The sequence below is a fragment of the Artemia franciscana genome, chromosome 13 (genome assembly GCF_032884065.1).
Source record: "Artemia franciscana chromosome 13, ASM3288406v1, whole genome shotgun sequence".
Lineage (NCBI taxonomy): Eukaryota > Metazoa > Arthropoda > Branchiopoda > Anostraca > Artemiidae > Artemia > Artemia franciscana.
This window is the reverse complement of record NC_088875.1, coordinates 15,105,890-15,126,358: the sequence shown is the minus strand read 5'-3', so window position 1 is coordinate 15,126,358 and position 20,469 is coordinate 15,105,890. Positions and strand designations below refer to the sequence as shown.

Sequence of the window (20,469 nt, the reverse complement as noted above, 5' to 3'; positions counted from 1 at the left end):
TTTTCCCAGGGATGATCGTATCGACCCAGTGGTCCTAGAATTTTGCGAGAGGGCTCATTCAAATGGAAACGAAAAGTTCTAGTGCCCTTTTTAAGTGACCAAAAAAATTTGAGGGCACCTAGGCCCCCTCCCACGCTCATTTTTCCCAAAGTCGTCGGATCAAAATTTTTAGATAGCCATTTTATTCAGCATAGTCGAAAAACCTTATAACTATGTCTTTGGGGACGACTTACTCCCCCAGAGTCCCCGTGGGAGGGGCTGCCTCACTCTTTACCTCGCTCTAATACCTCACTCTTTACGCTAAAGTATTTTGAGTAATTTCAACTATTTATTTTGCGACTTTTTTCTAAAAATCGTTCGATCAAAACTATTAGAAAGCCATTTAGCCAAAAAAATAAATATGCAAATTTCGCTTTAATTATTCATCTGCGGAGAGCCGAAATCAAAACATGGATTAACTCAACAATGTTCAGAAATTTAATAAAAAAAAAACAAGTTTTTTAACTGAAAGTAAGGAGCGACATTAAAACTTAAAACGAACAGAAATTACCCCGTATATGGAAGGGGCTGTTCCCTCCTCAACGCCCCGCTCTTTACGCTAAAGTTTTAAGTTTGACTCTTTCTCTCAATTCTTATTTTTAAAACAGTAAACCCTGACGTCCCCCTGATAGACATCTTCTATTCTTGGTTATTTTTTTTAGAATCCATGGTTGTTTTCAAGTACTTTTTTCTTTAAAAAAAATAAATAAAAAGGTCCACGAAATTGAGGACTGATTGTTTGAATTGGTTAAGTGGAAATTTGTTTTGTTGAGTAACTGTAAGGGTATCAGTTACCCTTTCACCGTTACTGAGAAAGGGTCATCATGTTTTAGTTTTGTGTTTTGTTTTAAGGATTGGTTTTTTATATTTTTATCAGTTTATTCTGCACTGAGGACGGTCAAGCGGAGATCTTGACCGAAAGATTTGCATAATTTTTAATTTTTTCACTGGCTGTTTATTGTCCTCGTCTTTTTTTCTTTGCGATTTTGCGTTTTGTCACAGTTAATAAATTTAAACTTATTTGTGTTCTGAATAAAAGAAAACATTTTTTGGGAAGGTTTGAACGTTGTATTGTATGCTAAATAAAAAACATAAAAATATTTTTTGTGTGCTTGTACTTTTTTGGGCAATCAGTTTTGTTTAATTTCTGGGATTTTAGACAAGAAGATTACTTTTTAAATTAATTAGCAAGATTCCAGCTGCTAAGCAAATTTGCGACTGTAGTCTTAAACTCGGCATAAAAAAAACTGGAAAGGTATCTTTTGCTATTACAAATATATTTGTAAAAAGTCTATGGTACCGCGATTTCAACAAAAATTACCTGTAAAAACGTTTGGTCATAAATAGTTTATATTTGTTCTTCGAATTCATTGTAAGAAGTTTCTTTAGAATCAGTGATTTTGATCTTTGAGCTAAAAAATTCATATATTGTTACTTTTATCTCATGAATACTGTTTATTGGTCTTATCAATTGTCAATAATTTAATATTGAGCATTGCAGGAAAATATCTCTGCTTTCTGAGTGCAGAGATAGGACTAGCAGAAATCATTACTTGAGGATTTAGAATTAATTGCTGCATTAAAAGCTAAAAGAAACTTGTTAAAAAAAACTTGCTTTTTCTTGTCTTCTTAAATACTCATGTCTCTCTCTCTCAGCAATAAAGTATTTTTCAGTTGCTCCTTGTTTTTTTTACATCACTTCACAAATAACAAGCAATAACAATGTCTGTGATTTGAGTTTATCGTAGCTGTTGCTAGATTGGACACTGATTATTTAATTTGCAATTACTTTGAGTGTACCATATATAATTTTATTGTATCAGTTGGAAATTTTCAGAAAGCCTCTTAGCTTTTTAGTTTTTTATATTAAAATAAAAAACATGCAATATCATTCTCCCTATTCACTTTAGAATATTCCAAATCATAGTTTTTGCTTAATTTGATTTACTTTGGAAGAAAGTACTACATACCGGTTTAAAATCTCTAAAAGTTTTTTTTGTGTCTGTTTATCTCAGCTCTTAATTTAAAAAAAAAATGGTCCCAAGTCTCCTTTCTAAAAAAAAAAAATTTAAAAGGAGTTTTTTTCCAAAATAGACTGTTGGAGTTGACCCTCCACCCTAAATAAGAAGTAGGCTTTGACCCCCCCCCCCCTCCTATGGGTCAGACCCAGGGGGAAGATTATCAATGGGAGAAATTTTTTAATGAAAAAAGTAGTTGTGCTGAATGTCTTTTATGATTTCATCTATATTTTAGGTTTTGTTTTGCCAAGAGGAGATCAAGTAGTCAATATGACGGTTGTAGGCCTCCTCCCCCAGAGGAAGGGTTAGCTTGAGTTCCAGTTGCAGGAGCCCCAGCCGGCCCAGGGGTTGGAAGAGCTGCAGGGAGAGGGGTGGCAACCGCAGCGCCTGCTGGAGCAGTTCCAGGTAAGGAAAAGACGGTTACGGTTTATTCTGATGAACTAGAGTCCATTCAGAAAAAGTGGTTGTAAGATGAAAGATGAAACTATTTGTCTCTGTAGGCTGAAGCCATTTAGTGCCTTTTTTTTGGCAGACCATTATTGATCATAACTATCAGATCATAACTGGGGGGCTATTAATTTGGAAAAATCAGAAAAATTGAGGTATTTTTAACTCAAGAACGGGTGACCGGATCTTAATGAAATTTGATATTTAGAAGGAACTCATGTCTCAGAGCTCTGATTTCAAATCACGACCAGATCTTTTGACATTTGGGGGAGTTGGAGGGGAAACCGGAAATCTTGGAAAACGCTTATAAATGTCGTAGATACATGATTGACGTAACCGGACTGGATTCGATCTCTTTGGTGGAGTTAGGTGGTGGGGTTCAGTGCTTTAGCGATTTTGGTACTTCTGGATATGTAAGGACGATGAAAATTGGTAGGCGTGTCAGGGAGCTGCACAACTTAACTTGATAAAGTGGTTTTCCCCGATTCGACCATCTGGGGGGCTGAAGGAAGAGGAAAAATTAGAAAATAGCCTTTCTTAAAACCTCCTCCCTCTCTATTCGGGAACGGCCTGTTTGTTATTTGACCCTAGATGGTTGGCCTGAAGGCTCAATGATAGCTAGAACATTAGGGCATTAAAATCCTTGAGGCATGCTCTCCCACTCCCTGCCCGAAAATGAACCATTGCCCTTCATTCGTATTAGCTGATACGCACTTACACATCATTGTTTGTAATTATATGAGATATGAATTAAATCAGTTTAGTTAAATGAACCTTTAAATAAATGTCAGAAAGATTCTACTGCAATAAGAAAAGGGTATCAACCCGTAGCATTCTTATTCAGGCCTAAGAGTGATGTTGAGATATTAATCCCCACAGGCCACCCCCATACCCTTTCCTATATATGTATGGAGGCGTATTAAGAATTAGAGAATTTGGGCATTGAAATGCGCTAGTTAAGGCAGGTCCAGTGCCGAAAACAATGATTCTCTGCAATCTATCATCCTCCGTTTGCATAACGTGTCCTAGCCATCTCAAGCTTTCTCTATTTATGGCCCCAGAAAGCAGGATAGAGCCACATTTATTGCAAAGCTTACTGAATGAAATATGGTCAGTTAGATGGGTACCCAAAAGAATCCGTAGACAATTCCTCTGGAAAACATCTAAGAAAATCTCCCCCGTCTTCCGGAATGCCTACGTTTCAGGACCATATCTGACCACTGTCACCGCTATAGCCTCTAATATTTCGATCTTGGTTAGCAGACATCTCTTCCTGTTCTTCCAAAAAAAAATTTCAACTGTGAAAATTTTTAAGACAACTGCCAAGTCGTCTTCAGTGTTACTATTATAATTAAGGACTAACCTTTAAAAGAAGTCCATAAATGACGAAACCACAATACTGAGAAATTTAAAAGAAAAATCAAAAGAACAAACCACCTTTGCTAATTGGAAGCGAAACGTTAGCTGAATACTCCGAATCGCATCCATGATCATTGACGCAACTAGTTCACAACTCTATTTTGATTCGATCAAGTTTTTTGATCATTTCTTTGAACATGGAATGTGTTATTAATATCTTTTAAATAAGATGGTTATAAATGGAGCTTATAAGGATGTCTCCTGTATCTCTGTTTAAAGCTTGACTCTTATTTTCTCTTCATCTTTTCCTTTCTCTTTTTCTCCTTTTCCTTTTCTTTCTTTTTCCTTGATACATGTCTCCTGTATCTCTGTTTTATGCTGGACCCTTGTTTTTTCTTCTTCTTTTTCCTTTTCTTTCTTTTTCCTTGATACATGTCTCCTGTATCTCTGTTTAAAGCTGGGCCCCTGTTTTTTCTTCTTCTTTTTTCTTTTCTCCTTTTCCTTTTCTTTCTTTTTCCTTGATACATGTCTCCTGTATCTCTGTTTAAAGCTGGGCCCTTGTTTTTTCTTCTTCTTTTTCCTTTTTGTTTTTAGCTTCCCTAAAAGGTAATGGTAAACTGTTTTCTGTGTAGGCTAAATATGGGCAAAATAGCTCAAAAAGAAAAAACTGATTGTTGTACATTTTATTTTTGAACTTGTGAGATTCTGGAGAAAAATTATAGTTATTGGGCAAATATTTTAGAGGCTTTATGGAGGATTTTGGTCGCCAAACTAGCATATGATTGTATATGTTGAATGATCTTTGTTTTGGAATTTGTTTAAGAAAATTTAAGAGCCCAGTTCTTAATAAATGATTTTTCTAAGATTACAAGGCCCAGTCCTTGGTGTAAGTGGCCCGGCAGTGCAAGCAACGGCACCAGGTATGAACCGGGAGGAATGGCTCCCCGTCCTGGTATGCCACCTATGAGACCAATGATGGGGATGCCTCCAATGGGTATGGGAAATATGCAAAGGCCTGGAGGACAACCTGGGATGAGAGGTGAGTCTTTGGTTATTAAAACAATATGATATACATAGCTATAAAAAACATTTTATTGCTTCTAACCAATTTTTTCAAATGATGAAGTGTATAGTATCCTAAAATACTTTATTATCGAATCAAAATCACAGGTGATTTGACTTTTTATATATATATATATAACTTGATTGAAAATATATTGCGTTACTTTTAAAGATTCTTGGAGGATTTTGTAAGCGACCATAATTCAGATTCTGTTCCAAAAGAGCATGAACTAGGGATTCAGCGTTCAAATTATCCTTAATCTAGGGTTCTTTTGTTGTATGAACTCCCAATCTTCAAACTAGTGTAATGGATATATGCAAATTCTGGTATGTTTAGAGTTACTGCCAGGCCTAAGGCATTGCATCGTGAAACACTGGTGTACACAGATCCCAGTAATGGAGCCTAATTAGAAAAATTATTTTTCTAATCAAAAGAATGGTTGGAATGCTTAGAAATGGATTTTTAGACAACAATTTTTTCAGTGTTTCTGGGGAGAAACACTTTACTTTTACCCAATATACTGGTAAAATGCAAGTCCTTGTATGTCACTGAGTATGGTATAGAAGTCCCTGTATGTCATATTTGTGTGGTCTCGACTAGAATTGTTTTACTGGCTGTTGCTGAGACGAATGAGTAAACCTTAATTTGAGTCTTTTGTCTGGTGCTTCCATCTGAGTGTAATAGAGATTTATTCTATTGAATTCTTTAAGCCAAATACAATCGATAATATGTTAAATAATGCTCGTAAACAAAGAATTTTGTATCTTCTGTTGTCTAATACTTTCTACTGCAGATGCTTTGTGTGCTAACTGTATTCTAAGAACATGTGCTATTATTCTTTCAGTATTTACTTGAAAATTCAAAAGGTAACACTGATGATTTTCAATCATGAGAAAAGTGATTTTAAAGAAGAAAAAAGTGATAAGGAGGTCGGTTAAATAGTCGTACATTGAGTACGAAATTGGAGACCCCAAATTCTGAGTAGCCTGAGGAAATTTTGCGTTTTTTTTGGCAGATACAGTCTATTGGTCTTTGTCATGGGCACCGGTAGGGGAGAGGGCATGCCACCCCTCTTGTAAATTTGGGACTATAAAGTAATTATAAGAAAACCAAAGGAAAAAGAGCCGAATAGGGGGAAACCATGGAAAAAACATGTGTTGGCCAAATTGTTTGCTTCCTGCTAATAGATTTTGACCCTTAATAAGGAAAATTTAAGTTCTGATTTGTGACATAGTGAAAATCATTTTCTCAATTTCTTCATAGTAACGATCAATTTCTTCATAGTATCAATGATTTCAATTTCTTCATAGTAATGAATGGCAAGTAAATAACGATCCATGTCAATAACGAAAGTGCAAGAGCCTAACTATTGATAACATTCAATAGAAGAATCAGCTTTTTATGGTGACCCTAAATGTGTATTTGTTTATTAGTAATTAGTGAACTTATTAGTACAAATAAAGTTCGTATAATTATAGAAAACATAAGGAAAACAACTTACTAAGGGGCAATTTCGGTAAAAAATATGCCGTCAGGTTTTGCTTGCATTGTAAGAGTACCCATGAGCTGATATATGAAACCACTATAATCAGAAATATTTCTCCTGAATAGAATGCTGGGAATTTTTTTTTTTTATTTTCCCCCTGAACAGATACGTTTTTTTTATCATTTTTTTTCAAAGTGATTGTATTTATCTAGTTGTCACTTTGAAAAATGTTTAATCTTTTACAGTTATGAAGTATAAAGGCGTCGAATATATTGGTTTTTAGTATTCGAAATTAGATTAAAATATTGAATTAAAAATTTTTATTTGATTTTTATAAACAATTGAATCTAAAGCCATTAAATATTTTGGTGTTTAATAACCAAGTTCAAAACTGTCAAAATTGATTAAAAAAAATATCCGTCCTACGCTTCAGCATTGCTCAACCAAAAGCATTGTATTCATAAAACTTTACAGTTTCATGAAATGTAATTTAACAAATAGAAAAAGTTTTTCAACTAAAGTAAGGAGCAACTTTAAGACTTAAAACTAATATAAATTACTGTGTAAGGGGACTCCCCCGTTCTCAACACCTTGCTCATTATACAAAAATCTTCTAGGGCTTAGAAAAATTTTATCTTTGCAATTGCAAATCTCCTTTAAAAATTTGAAAAGAGCCAGAGCTAAGGAGGAGACAGCCCCCTTCATATAAAGAACAATCTGTTCAAATAGCTTTCAAATCTGATCCTTGCTTTCATTTGAAAAGTTCTTCTTTTATTTAATTTCTGACTGTTTTCCAAATCATACCCAGGCCTAAACAAGATATAATTTGAGGTACTGATCCCTTAAATCTCTGGCTAATTGCTTTTGAAATGTGTAAATAATAATGAGACGTTGGTTAGTACCTTACTACGTTTCAATTTACAATTTCAATTTTTAGATAAAATTTCAATATACTTAAAAAATTAGTGGTGAATAGTAACTTTGGTAAAAAGTGATTGTTAATATTACTTCTCAAGAGTTTTCGTTGAATGATTAAGGAATTGGGTTGGACGTTTCAATTTACAATTTCAATTTTAGATAAAATTTGAATATACTTAAAAAATTAGTTTTGAATAGTAACTTTGGTAACAAGTGATTATTAATATTACTTCTCAAGAATTTCGGTTGAATGATTAAGGGATTGGGTTGGATGAAATAGGTAATAATACTTGTAAGGAGTATTATTGCTTGTATTGATGGAAAATCTGTGAGACTTTTAATTTTCTGCCTAACTAGAGCCATCACAACCTCTACAATAGGATTCTCTTATCGATAAATACATTACTTGTATTTCTTTAAATACATTAAAGTACTTCATATAAATAAAAAAAGAAAATAACACCATTTAAAATTGCTGAAAATTAAGTTCCTAACAGCATTTGCCATCCCCAAGAAGATTCCTGGTGGTGACCTGCCTTGCCTTTTCCACCTCTGTGCTGTTAAATATGGAAGTGTAACATTTTAGCTGTATAGAGAAACAATTTAAGTAATTCCTATTCCCACCCTACCACTTTCAGCATTATCGGAAACATCATGAAGAGTAAGCAGTTCGTCCATTAAAATGTATGCAATTACAGATTACCAAACGTAGCCTACTTTCATTGCAAATAAAGCGAATAAACTTGGTTGAATCCAGTACTACCACGTGTGGCATTATTTCTTTTGCAACTGGGAAGCCTAAAATATAGTTATTGATACTTTTAAATCAATTACCTCATCAGATCTTTAAATTGATTGCAAATTCGTCCCCTTTGGGTAAAGTCGTAGTTTGATGCCCTAAAATAACAAGAAAACAAGATTTTTCCCCGACGCAATCTGTATGGTCACTTAAAAAAGAGCTTTAAATTTACGTTTGAATGAGCTCCCTCCCAATTATCTTGGACCTTTGGTTTGATACAATCACCCCTGGGAAAAAAGATAAATAAATATGCATGGACGATGTTTCCTTTGAAAAAAAATGCGACATTTCCACATTTTGAAGATTGGAGCTTGAAACCTCTAGGGTGGTGTTCTCTGATATGATGGATCAAATAAAGGGATTTTCAGTAAGATCGCTCGCTTTTTTGGGTGTGTTACCCACTTTTTAAAAAATCAGGCAAATTTTCTCAGATTTTTGGTTTTGGGTGGGTAACAATAAACTGAAAGGATTTTATATATTTAGAATCAAGACAAAAAGCCAATACTGCCATGATAGAATTCTATTTTCAGTTTTGGTGAATATTGGTCCAAGCCACTTTTTACTTCCAGTTTTTTAATCACAAACTAGTTGACTCTCTTGTGACGAAAAATTTTTTTAACCTGCTCATTTTATTTAGTTGAATAAAATAATAAAAAGAAAGAGGGTTAATTTGATAGCTGGATAGTAAGTTTAAATTTTGTTTTTCTTTCGCTATGCCATTTTTTTACTGTCGGACTATAAAAGGGATTTAGGTTTGAGGGGGAGAATTGTTCTGTTATGAAAGAGGCACGTTTTACATGGCTGTTATAAAATCAAAACGTGGTATCTATGCAGGCAGGATGATTTTTAACTATTCTGAGGCGTATAAAAATGAATAAAGACAAGTCTACATTTGTTGTAATCTACAGAAGCAGTAAATCTTCCTGTAATTTTGGTTTGAATTTGATTTTCCTGTAAAATTAAACGCAAAATGATTACGTATATTATTGATTAAATAAAATGATCCTTTTACCAGGAATCCTTGTTGTTCTAAATTTACTGTATTTTATTTCATTTTGCATACAATTTAATTGCTCTTTTTATTTGAGAATTTTTCCTCAAAATATTTAAAATAAACCTATTCCTACGAAAAAAAAATTCCTGAAATATATTCCCCGTCACCCAACTACCACTGATATTTTGGTGTTTGCCCCCCCCCCTCCCTGGAAAATTTTCTGTCCGCGCCCTTGGTCTTTGTCCGACGTTTAGTGCGTCTATAAATAGGTACACTACTATTTGCAATAAAATAGTGCGGATGCATTGCTTGTGAATAAATAAAAAATAAATAAATAAATAAAAAATTTAAAAAATGATGTTTTATAACAGGGCTGTGTTCTTGGAGTTTTCGTAGATTTCTTGTGAATGGAGTCGGAGTTGGAATCGGTATATTGGAAGTGTCTTGAGTCAGATGTGAGCCGGAGTAGGTTGTAACTTATAAAATCCAGTTAAATGAAGCTTTAAAACAGTGTTGTGGAGTCAGAGTTTTTGTCAATTTTGACTGAATAGAGTTGGAGCCGGTGTGTTGAAAATGTCTGGAATCGGGGCTGGTCATAACTTATAAAATATAGTTAAATGAAGCTTAGTAAAAGGACCCTGAACTCGTGAGTTTTAGGAAATATTTGCTGAATGGACTCGGAGTTGGAGCCCGTATATTGAAAATGGTTGGAGTTGGGATTGGAGTCAGAATTGGTTATAACTTATAACCTCCTCCACAGTCCTGGTTTTTTTGTGCTTTTGTTAGTCTTTTTTTATCATTATTGTTAATATTTGTCTAAGTTAAAAGTGTTCTAAGTTTAGGTTTGTTCAATGTAAAAAAAAAGAATTGTTATTATAATTTTTTTTATAGGAGCTGGAGGAAGACCACATTGAGCTGCGTGACACCTTTAAAGTATGCATGTGCGATTTGATATTTTGTATCTGAAAAATTAAAAAGAATCCTTTGCTATTCTTGTTATGTGCTTTCTCAGACCAGCCTAAATATTCGTTAATTGTAGTTGTAATTAGAAAAACATGGTCTGAAGCTCGTCTTAATTGGCACAGTAATAACTTCTTGCTTCACAATCCGCCTTCCCCCTTGCAATTGTAAGCGGAAAACTAAAATAACGTTTTCAGAAGAAATGTGTGTAAAAAAATAGCTATACAGATGCATGGGGACCAAATTATCTATTCTTTAACTACCCTGTATGTCATAAATTTATTATACTAGTGAAGGGCCTGGCAGGCATGAAAATTGAAAGAAAGTAGCTTACACCGGTTTGTGATAACTCAGCAAAATTCCTCCAAAGCGAAATTCGTAGTCTTCTTACCCCCCCCCCAGAAAAAAATCGATCCCCTGAAAAACTAGATCGCTTTGGTCCCCCAGACGCGAGGCAAAACAGTGTAAACTTAGCAAAACTATGTATTGAAGTCATCAGGGTTTTAATTCAATCTACTGAATGTACAATGCTCGCTTTGTGTCAGGTTTCAAGAGCACATTATATAACAAAACACAGTTGTTTTCAGAGCTGCATTGGCAGTTGTTTTGTCAGATTTAAAGGGAATTTGGACTCTTCCTTAAGGATTGAAACAGATAGTTTACCGTTTAGCCTATGATACTAAGGGCATAATTTACTGATTTTCAAACATCAACTCTCGTCTCTTGGCAATTTTTTTTTTTTCAAAAATATTCAGAGTGGGTGTAGAACAAAATCAGAATATCTGTCATTGGGATCGCTACCAGAGACATTCTTATTCTGTGTTTTCTGAATGCCAGTCTGTGCTATTCTAGTAACTTTCTAGGGAAGAATACTGGGTACGGAGCATTTAAACTTTTAAGCTATTCCCAATCAAGAGGAACCCAGTGGGGTAGTTAACCAGCTGCACCTTCATTTTTAATGGATATAAAGAGGTATTTTTTTTTTAACAGCAGTTAAAATTGGAACCTTTATTATCCAAAATAGCAAGTAGGCACGAAACGTTGTTACACCTTATTTTCATACAAAATGAGAAAATTAAGCAAATTTTCGAATACTAAGAGTAAAAATTCCAGGAAACACTTGTCTCTTCAGGATTTTCACCCCTTTGCTGGTGAGGATTATGCTGGAAAGGTCTGGTTCTTTCTACCTTTATTACGCTTTTTTTGTAACGCAATGTAAGCATGCTTTATTCCACATAAATTGAAGTAAAAAATTGGATGGAAATTACTTACTCTTGGAAGTAAGTAGAAACATAAACAAGGTTTCAGTCCACAATGGATATTTGGTATAATGTTTCAGCTCTGATAATTAAAAGTGCGACTTATGCCATTTTGGTCAACAATGAGTTATGTATTCGTTGAGTAAACTCAGCATGAGAAACCGAACGGTGCAGTCACAATCATCCTATATTGTGCCGTTACGAAGATAAAAGAAATGTACGCCAGTTTTGACGGAAGAGTATCTTATGGATAGCCTAATGGCATTTGTCTTCTTTTTTGTCAACAAAAAAGAAGACATACACCAACAACGGATCACATTTTGAATTCGCTCAGAACACTTCTGACAAGAGGATAGGAATTATCTATAGGAAAAAGGAGACTTTCGCCATAAAATGGGAATAATTTTGGGTTTTGTTAGAATATTTGAATTTAATTTGTACCGCTAAAAAGAGCATAAAAGGTTTGTTTAGAATATATCGACGTTGTGCCACCTAAAGGTCGTAACTGACATTTTTTTCAAAAACGAGATGGCAGCAGCTTCCTATCTGTTTTTTTTTTTCATATTCTGTGTCCAGAGTATGTAAATATGAAAGTGAAAGGTCCCAACTAAGAACGTTGAAAAGACGTATGTGAAAACCTTGTCCCACCTAAAGGTCGGAAGTGGTAGTTACGACCTTTAGGAGGATCAGTTTTTGTCGGATCGTGTCAGTTACGTCTATTAGTAAGTTGCGACCTTTCCTTTACTGTCCACAGTTATGCTTGAAAAGGAGTTTTTTCAATAAATTCTGGGCTAGCAGAAAGAAATCCGAGTTAAGAGGTGCTATAGCATTTATTTTATCTTAAATAACCTAACTATGCAAACTCAGTTTTCTACAAGAAAAGGTTGGGTAACACCATTTAATGCCTGACTGGTAACCTCTGTTTTGTCCAATTATTTTGCATTTTATCCAGAAAATATGTGCAAATGCAAGATCAGGAGTACCTACAAATGTTTTCGAATGCGTGTTAGGTAGCCTAGCAAAATCTCTATAGGCTGTGAGCAAAAATACCTTTGATTTTACCCTTGCTAAACTGGAACCTTATCTCTTGCTTAACAAGGTCTACTACCTACAGTAAGGGAGAGCTCCTGCCAGTAGTCTGAGTCAGTATTCAGAAAACTGGGCTGGCTTATGTGTGTACTCACATCAAGTAACAAAGGAAGAAGTGCCTGTCCCCCACTCACTTCATTATGAACAAAAGCCAACCCAGTTTTCGAAACATTGAGACTCTCCCTTAATTTATATTAAGTGAATGGAAGCGAAGTATTAAATTTCCAGCGTTTCTTTTCAAGTTGACCTAAATTTGCCATTCCAGGGATTTTCCATGACTCGCCGAGTGTTATCAACCAAAGACATTTGGACCATCTCGATGACATATCAGATGAAGACCTGTCAGGTGGCAGTGATGGTGATGATGATTGGCGTCCTGAGCTTGAGCCTGAGCCTGAAAGCGATGATTCTAGTCAAGAAGAAGCTATAGAAATATCTGCTAGAGACCCGGATGCTCCTTCTGGATCAGTGGGAAATGAGACAGAAGCAGAGACTATCGCGGAAAGTATACGTATACCCCCTGCAGTACTTGTAACAGAAAATGCATCTTCAAGCCATGGTAGCTGTCCCTTAGTTTTTGACGCTGAAGAACAAGTGATTGAGGTCGTGGTGGTCTCTTCCACTTCAAAAGAAACTAACCTTACAAGGAAGAGGAAGAGGGCTGCAGGGGAAGAATACTCGTCACAGAAAACTAACAAAACTGTGGAAAAACGTCAGTGGAAGAAAATTACGTGCAAATGCAGGTTTTTTTCATGTAGAAGCATAAGCGAGGAAGAAATTCAGAAATCTTTCAGCGATTATTGGGAGCTTGGAAGACTACATGGGAATATGCATACACAAAAACAGTTCATACTGCAGCATGTTGTGAAACGCTCAACTAAGAGAAAGACGGGAGAGACAAATAGGCGAACAAGTACATTCGATTATTTTCTAACAGTCACAGGTGAAAAGAAAAGGGTGTGCAAAGCCTTTTTTCTTGGTGCCCTAGGGCTCGGAGAAAAGTTTGTCAGAAACTGTGTTATGAATACCTCTGGGGCAGGCACTGCTTCTTCAGATAAGAGGGCTGAGACAAGCCCCCAGAACTTCAAAAAAAAAAGGGTAACTCACGAACAAATTGATTTTATCAGAAAGCACATTGAAAGTTTCCCTGCAGTCGATTCCCATTACTGTCGAGCAAATTCAACCAGGCTGTATTTGGATGCGCAACTTAACTTGTCTAAGCTGTACAGACTGTATCTCGAAAAGTGTGTCGAAGAAAGAAGAAGACCAGCATCAAGAAAAGTGTACATTAAAGTGTTCAAAACAATGAACAGATCTTTTCATGTTCCCAAGAAAGATCAGTGTCCAGTTTGCACTAGGTGGAACTTTTTGCTGCCTGCAGAAAGAGAAGGGGAAACAGCAAATTATGATGCACATCTTCTTAGGGCTAAAAGGGCAAGAGAATTGAAAAATGAAGTAAAGGAAAAAATAAATCAGTGTGAAGAAGGCTTTGAGTCAGCAAAGCTTTACAATGTTGACTTGCAGAAAGTGCTTGAGACACCGAAGTCGGAGGCTGGACCAATTTTCTATAAGCGCAAACTGGCCATCTACAATCTAACTGTGTACGACCTCAACTCAAGGGAAGGTATTTGCAATTTGTGGGACCAGACCTATGGCAAGAGGGGTTCAAATGAAACTTGTACAGTTCTGTTCAACCTAATGAAAACAAATGGTGACGTGAGAAAGTTCTATTTTGTGACCGATTGTTGTGGGGGACAGTTTAGGAACCAGTTCATGGTCGCTATGTATGTGTTTTCGATAATGACCCTGCCAAATGTCCAGGAAATAAACCATATTTTTCTAGAATCTGGGCATACGCAGCAAGAGGGAGATACAATGCACGCTTGCATTGAACGGGCTGCCAAGAACGTGCCAGTTTTTACCATCGAGGGTTGGCGGACCATCTGCCTTCTAGCACGGATCAACCCTTTTCCGTACATTGTGAATGTTATTGACGATCATAAGTACTGGTCGGACTTTCGCCAGCTTGGAGAAGATCTGATAAAGAACAAGAAAAAGTTAACCGACCGTACTACTGTTCATTGGAACAAGATCAAGTACATTCGTGTCTGCAAAGACGCTCCCAGCTTGGTTTATTTCAAGTATGATTTTGAATCGAACTTTAAGTCGTTTGATATTAGAATGGGAAGTGGAAACGCCTCTGAGTCCGAACTGCAGCTCAAGAAAGCTTATCCAAAGCGTCTGCCTCTTGCTGCTGCCAAGTACAAGGATTTGCTGGATCTTTGCAAGTCATTAGTTATTCCTCGAATCCATCATGACCTCTATGAAAATCTGCCATATTCCAAAGTGGTGAGAGATGCTCTAGAAGAGCCTGATGTTGAAGACGTGGATCAACAGGTTGTTGACGATGAAGCAGAGTACTGATTTGTGCACATTACAACGTATTTTGATTAAAATTAGATATCCGATTGAGGGTCTTAAGTGACTATAGGCACATATTCTTGTCCCACCTAAAGGTCGTAAATAGCAGTAGCCTATAAAGCGAGGGGGCTAGAGATTTTTTTACAATGGTGCTGTATAAGTTTGCTATTTTCATTGAATGTACGAAAATATTAATAATATCAAGCAAGCTTGCAACTTTGAAGGTTAAAATTTCTGTCTCCTGTAAAATTATAATATTGTCAGTTACGACCTTTAGGTGGCACAACGTCGATATTCCCTTTATCTCCATTAGTCTCACCCTTCAGAGTGACCACAGCCGACAAACTTCTGTTTTTGGCTTTCGTGAAAAGTTACAAAATGGTATATGTTGCACTTTTAGTGATCACAGTCGATTTGTTCTTCTTAGTTTTTGTTTTTCAGCTATAAACACTAAAATCTGGTTGAAAAGTCTCATAAGTACTATCTTTTAAAACTAATTACACCGTTAAAAAACGGTGAATCTCTCGCATTTAGCTTCCAAATGCCATCTCTGGCATTTATGGGATGAAAATATCAGGTCACTCACCTACAGTACAATCTATTCCTTATATTAAAATATACTAGATGCAGATACTTCAATTTAAATTGGCAGTCCTGGAGGAGTATTCTTCTAAACTAGCCAAGATAACAACGAAATTCTTACCTTATATTAGTAACTTAACTCGTTTTAATATTGTTTAGTTGGTTAAAATAATTTTCATTGTTTATTCATTTTTAATGCGTGCAGCTATTGATACATTTATGGGAACTAATTTTCTGCAGTCAATACAAACAAAAAACAGGATTGTCTAAGAAAACTGAATGGAAGAATTATAAAATTTTCAGTGATTTTAACCAAGAAAAGAAAAACGTGAAAATTGAGTTGAAAGGACATTTAATGAGGTAATAATGATAAGAATAAAGAGAGATTTTAGTTTATTTTTCAACAAGTTTAGAAAAAAAAGTTTCAGCAAGATATATTTGAAATGAAACCTAATTTCACACTGTATAATTATGTTCCACTTATTTGGGGAATGCAAACCATTTTCTAGGTAGCATTACTGATTTTCCAAATTTTTATAATAGGATGCCAAAAGACTTCATAAGGATTATAATATGGAGCCAGATTGAAGAGTTGAGATGTTGGGGAGTGTTGTGGCTACTAACTGAAAAAAAAGGAATATAAATATTTTTGCTTGTTATAAATTCGAAATAGACAAAGAATATCGTCAAAAAGACTAACAGATGTTGCTAAAATTAGCGCTGCTCAAATATTTTGATCATGTTTTTGCTTTTAATTCATTTTACTAAAAATTAATGGTGCTCTAATAACTTGGATGCTCTATTCCCAGCTCTTTTATATTTTGACTATGAATCCGAGGTTTTTATTTTGCCTGCTCAAGCCACCTGTAAAACTGTACAATATACCGAGTATTTTTGTAAAACTGTCTGCTAATAAATATTGGTACTTATCGCTTTTTGCTCAGGGTCTCAAAATCATTTGTTATATAGGTTTCAGCAGTTTCTTTCACGTCCTGAACTGTACATTTTGCAGCCTTTCTCAACGCTGGGTATTCTGTCATTCAGAGGCCTTAGCATCTTATCAAACATCCTGAATCTTCTTTTAAATGCTAGTAAACGATGACGTGGTCTCGTTTTTAATAATGTCCTTTGTTTTGAAGGGGTATGAACTATTTTGAGTGAAGTTGTATCAAAATACTTATAATATAAGTTATTATTATAATACTTATCAGCTGGGAGCATGGGTTACTACGAGACATACGGTTTCTTTGAATAAATTGCTTTTCAGCCACAAAAAATTCAAGTAAATGATAAAAAAAGTTTAGTTAGTAAGAGATGACAGATAGGAAAAGCATACGGCAAAATAGTCTCATAGAACGATTAGCATTAAGCTCCAGAATAAATAAGCAAAATGTAATCGATCGCTTTTAGATATCTATAAGCTTGCCGCTTTTTTTGAACGCTATCTATAATTGAATGGCAATAATTTGAAATTTCCTAACACGCGATTACCAAACCAAAGAGAAGATATTTTGTGTGAAAACGACCAAATTAATATTGACTGAATATGCTAGTTATTAATTCGAATGATGTAAAAATTTATAACCTGAGTCATGGCAAATCATTGCCAGAGGTAAGATAATCACAACTGATCAGGCTATGATAAGCTACCATAGGCCTAATAAATCTTCTAGGTTCTATAGGTTGTCAAATTAAAGCTGGTTCATGCTTTTCTTCAGCTATCACATAATTAATTAAATTAAGTTAAGGTTAGGCATAGTTAGTTTAAAGAACAGAAATATAGATGAGAAAAATAGGGGTTTTAATGCTCAGGTTGTTAAAGATGTGGATAGATAGCCTAGACAAATTTGCAATAGGAAAAGAAATCAGTCTTAGACTAGGGTAAGATACCCAGTACTTGGTCAGATAAACTACTCTTTAACAGCTACATAATCTTAAAATTTCTATCATAGCCTAAGCCTACTACCTAAAAATGCATCATTTCATCATTGAATGTGTCAAAATCTTCCTAACAAGTATGCAATTAGCTAGAACATTTTAACTAGTCTATGTTCAACACTCATAATTTTAAATATACTGGAGACTACAGTAGAGACTAATCTTGGCCAAACATTTAAAGCTTGAACCTAATCTTAGAAAATGTTGTCTAATCTTTGACACAGGATCTTAAAGATACAAGAACATATCCTATTCACAGACACGGTCAACCTTGCATAGAGTTACTGTAATCTAACAAAAGTATTGTGAAGTAGCCTAGTAGGCTACTGGGGATCTTACCATGCTGCAATTTTGTATGCATATCAATCTAATTATAACCAATATAGCTTTGGTGATAAAGTGGCCCATAAGTCAACATTGTACTCACATTATGGTAAGACAGCCAACCTCATTGATTTTGTTATTGTAAAACAAAGACTGGCAGGATTAATCAAGATAGTTGGGTATGTAGGAGGATTATGCAGGATTGGTATGTGGGTATGCAGGATTAATCATTAAAATGATTTTAAGAACATAGTTTATGAAGTAATAGATAATGTCTTTGGAAAGAATGTTTAGAACACAGCCTTAAGTTTAGTTGAGAAGAGGTGGCTTGTACAAAAAGTATCTGAGTGATAGATCATGTGAAAATTAGAGGAATATAGAAAGTAAAGAAAGCATCACAATATAAATTTAAGAGATTGAAAGCAGAGGTCATGGATTAAATTTCTGAAGATCTCAAAGATACAGCCAGATGGCATAAAAGTAAAGCATTGTACTGGTGATTAAAAATTAAGAAGGAATAGTCAATCTGGATCTTTCCTGGTTAAAGATAAGAAAAGGGCCACAACTTATGATAAAGAAAAAAGTTGAAGAGAAATAGCCAGAAGTTTTTGAGAATATGCCCAGGTAAAATAAACTTACAGGATATTTATTTGTTAATACCAAAATACAGTAAGCTTTATCAAGCTATTTGCACTAAACATAATAAAAAACAAAGTTATGACAATGCTGACAACATAATACACACATACAAATCTATAAATATAACACACTATGAAAACTTACAGGTCACAAAACAACTCATAGAAAAAACAAAAAATATTCTCAAAATGAATTGTTATAATACCTAGTATGGAAATCCTTAGAGGCAAAACTACTTTATTTTTATCCAAAAATACAGTATGCTATAATCTTGTTGCAACAAATATATCAACAACTACACCAAATGCTAACAAATAATACTATAAAGGATTTAAAAATGATTTACTGTGAAAATTTGTTTCTGCTAGTTCTTTTTGAATGTATTTATGCTGTTTGTTAGAAGTGTTTCAGGTGGAAGGTCATTCCATGGCTTCCAGACCTGGCTGTAAAATGAATGTTGGCTTATTTTCCTTTTTGAAAGTGAAGGGTACATTTATGTGGGTGATAATGGGTCCTGTTGTTGTCATTGAATGTGAAGAACTGGTATGTACTTATATTACCAATGTCTTTGATTATATGGATGTGATAATGATGTCTGTCCTATCCCTTTGGAATTGAAGACTTGGTAATCCTAGCCTGTGCAGTCTATTTTTGTATGGTAAATGTTTCAAAAATGGTACAAACTTAGTTGCTCTTGCTGTATTTTTTCAACCCCTTGCTCTGTCTTTTTTATATGACTTTTTTATACCATACTGACAAAAATATTCAAGTAGATGTTGAAATGTTGATTTATAAATGGCAATGAATATGATATAGAAAAGAATGAAAAAGTTGTTGACACTTAGGAAATAAAGGAATATTTTTTTTTTTGCAAAAAAGAATAAATGAAAGTACTAAAAGAATATCAAAAAATAAATAAATAAAAAGGCCCCAGATATTGATAGGGTGGTTAAATTAGTTTTTTTAATATAGTGGTTTTGGAGTTAAAGATAAATTACCAAAGATTATGAATATAATTTTTGAAAAAGGGAAAGTACCTAGTGATTTTAGAAAAGACCTACATGTCTTACTGCTGGAACCAAATTGGTCTTACCATCAAATACACCAGAAACAGATAATAGGTACTCTAACTAGCAAAAGTTGCAAACCCCTCATTGCAGAAGATGATCATGAGCTAACTGCCAACCGTTGCTTAAAACTCCCCTATATGTCTCATGATTGGTATTGGTCTATTTTTGGTTTCAATGTTTACCTTACTATTGAAGTTGTCAACCCCTTTAAGCTTTCAAACTGATAAATCTCATGAAGGGATTTTTCTACCAAAAAATGGATAAGATATACTTTGACCAGCTCATCAAGAGCTATCAACTGCTGTCAACAAAAAATCTATCTGTCTTAGTTCAGAAGTTGACTATTCTGCCATAGACCAAGTTTCTAATGTCATCACTTAGAAAGGAGCCAAGGATAAACTCTAAATTTTTTTTAAGCAATGAGAGAACTTTTAAAGTTTAAGAGGTAGATCTGATGCCATTTTTCTACTGCAGTCCCAAGTGCAAAAAAACAAATGATAAACTCAGCTGAAATCAAAAACAGAAATGGGTAGAAACAATAGATGGCAGTACTTTTGGTCCCACTTTTTTATTTCTTTAATTTTTTCTATTTGTCACTCAAAGAAGATATATTGGCTGCAGGGCAAGGAAACTGCCGCATATATTTAACACTTATAGGTACTGTTCTTTAGGAAATCGTAGCATGCTTATACCCATCATGAAAATTTAGTTTGCTATATTTCAACATCCTTTACATAAATTGAAGTAAGTTTATGAGACACCCCAAGCTGAAGACCCAGGCTAAAATTCAAAGTTTCAAATTCTTCATTTACACATTGGAGTAAACTAAGATCCAGGGATCTGTATGCCCCTGTTGCTGCTAATCAGTGGTTCTTTCAAAGTTCGCAAATTTAAGAAAAAAGGACAAAAATATGGTCACTATGTTGTATTATCCTGTGTATACTTCTAGCTCCTTGTAGGGTGTTGGAAACTAGCAATTTAAGTCCACTTGGTAATAGTGGTCACTAGGCTGATATGACTAAGAAACTATACTCCAGTGTCTTTTGAAGGCACCATCACACCAT

At 34.8% G+C, this 20,469-nt stretch overlaps 1 protein-coding gene across 1 annotated transcript in view; it reads left to right on the top strand.

Moving 5' to 3' along the window:
- The first annotated feature begins 16,881 nt into the window (after positions 1–16,881).
- The window catches only part of LOC136034572 (nucleolar protein 10-like), a 60,096-nt gene continuing 56,508 nt past the window's right edge, over positions 16,882–20,469 (top strand). The window contains exon 1 of the mRNA XM_065715815.1: positions 16,882–17,046. Within this exon, the coding sequence (XP_065571887.1) occupies positions 16,981–17,046 (66 nt within the window). The 5' untranslated portion in view covers positions 16,882–16,980. The remainder of the gene's footprint in view (positions 17,047–20,469) is intronic.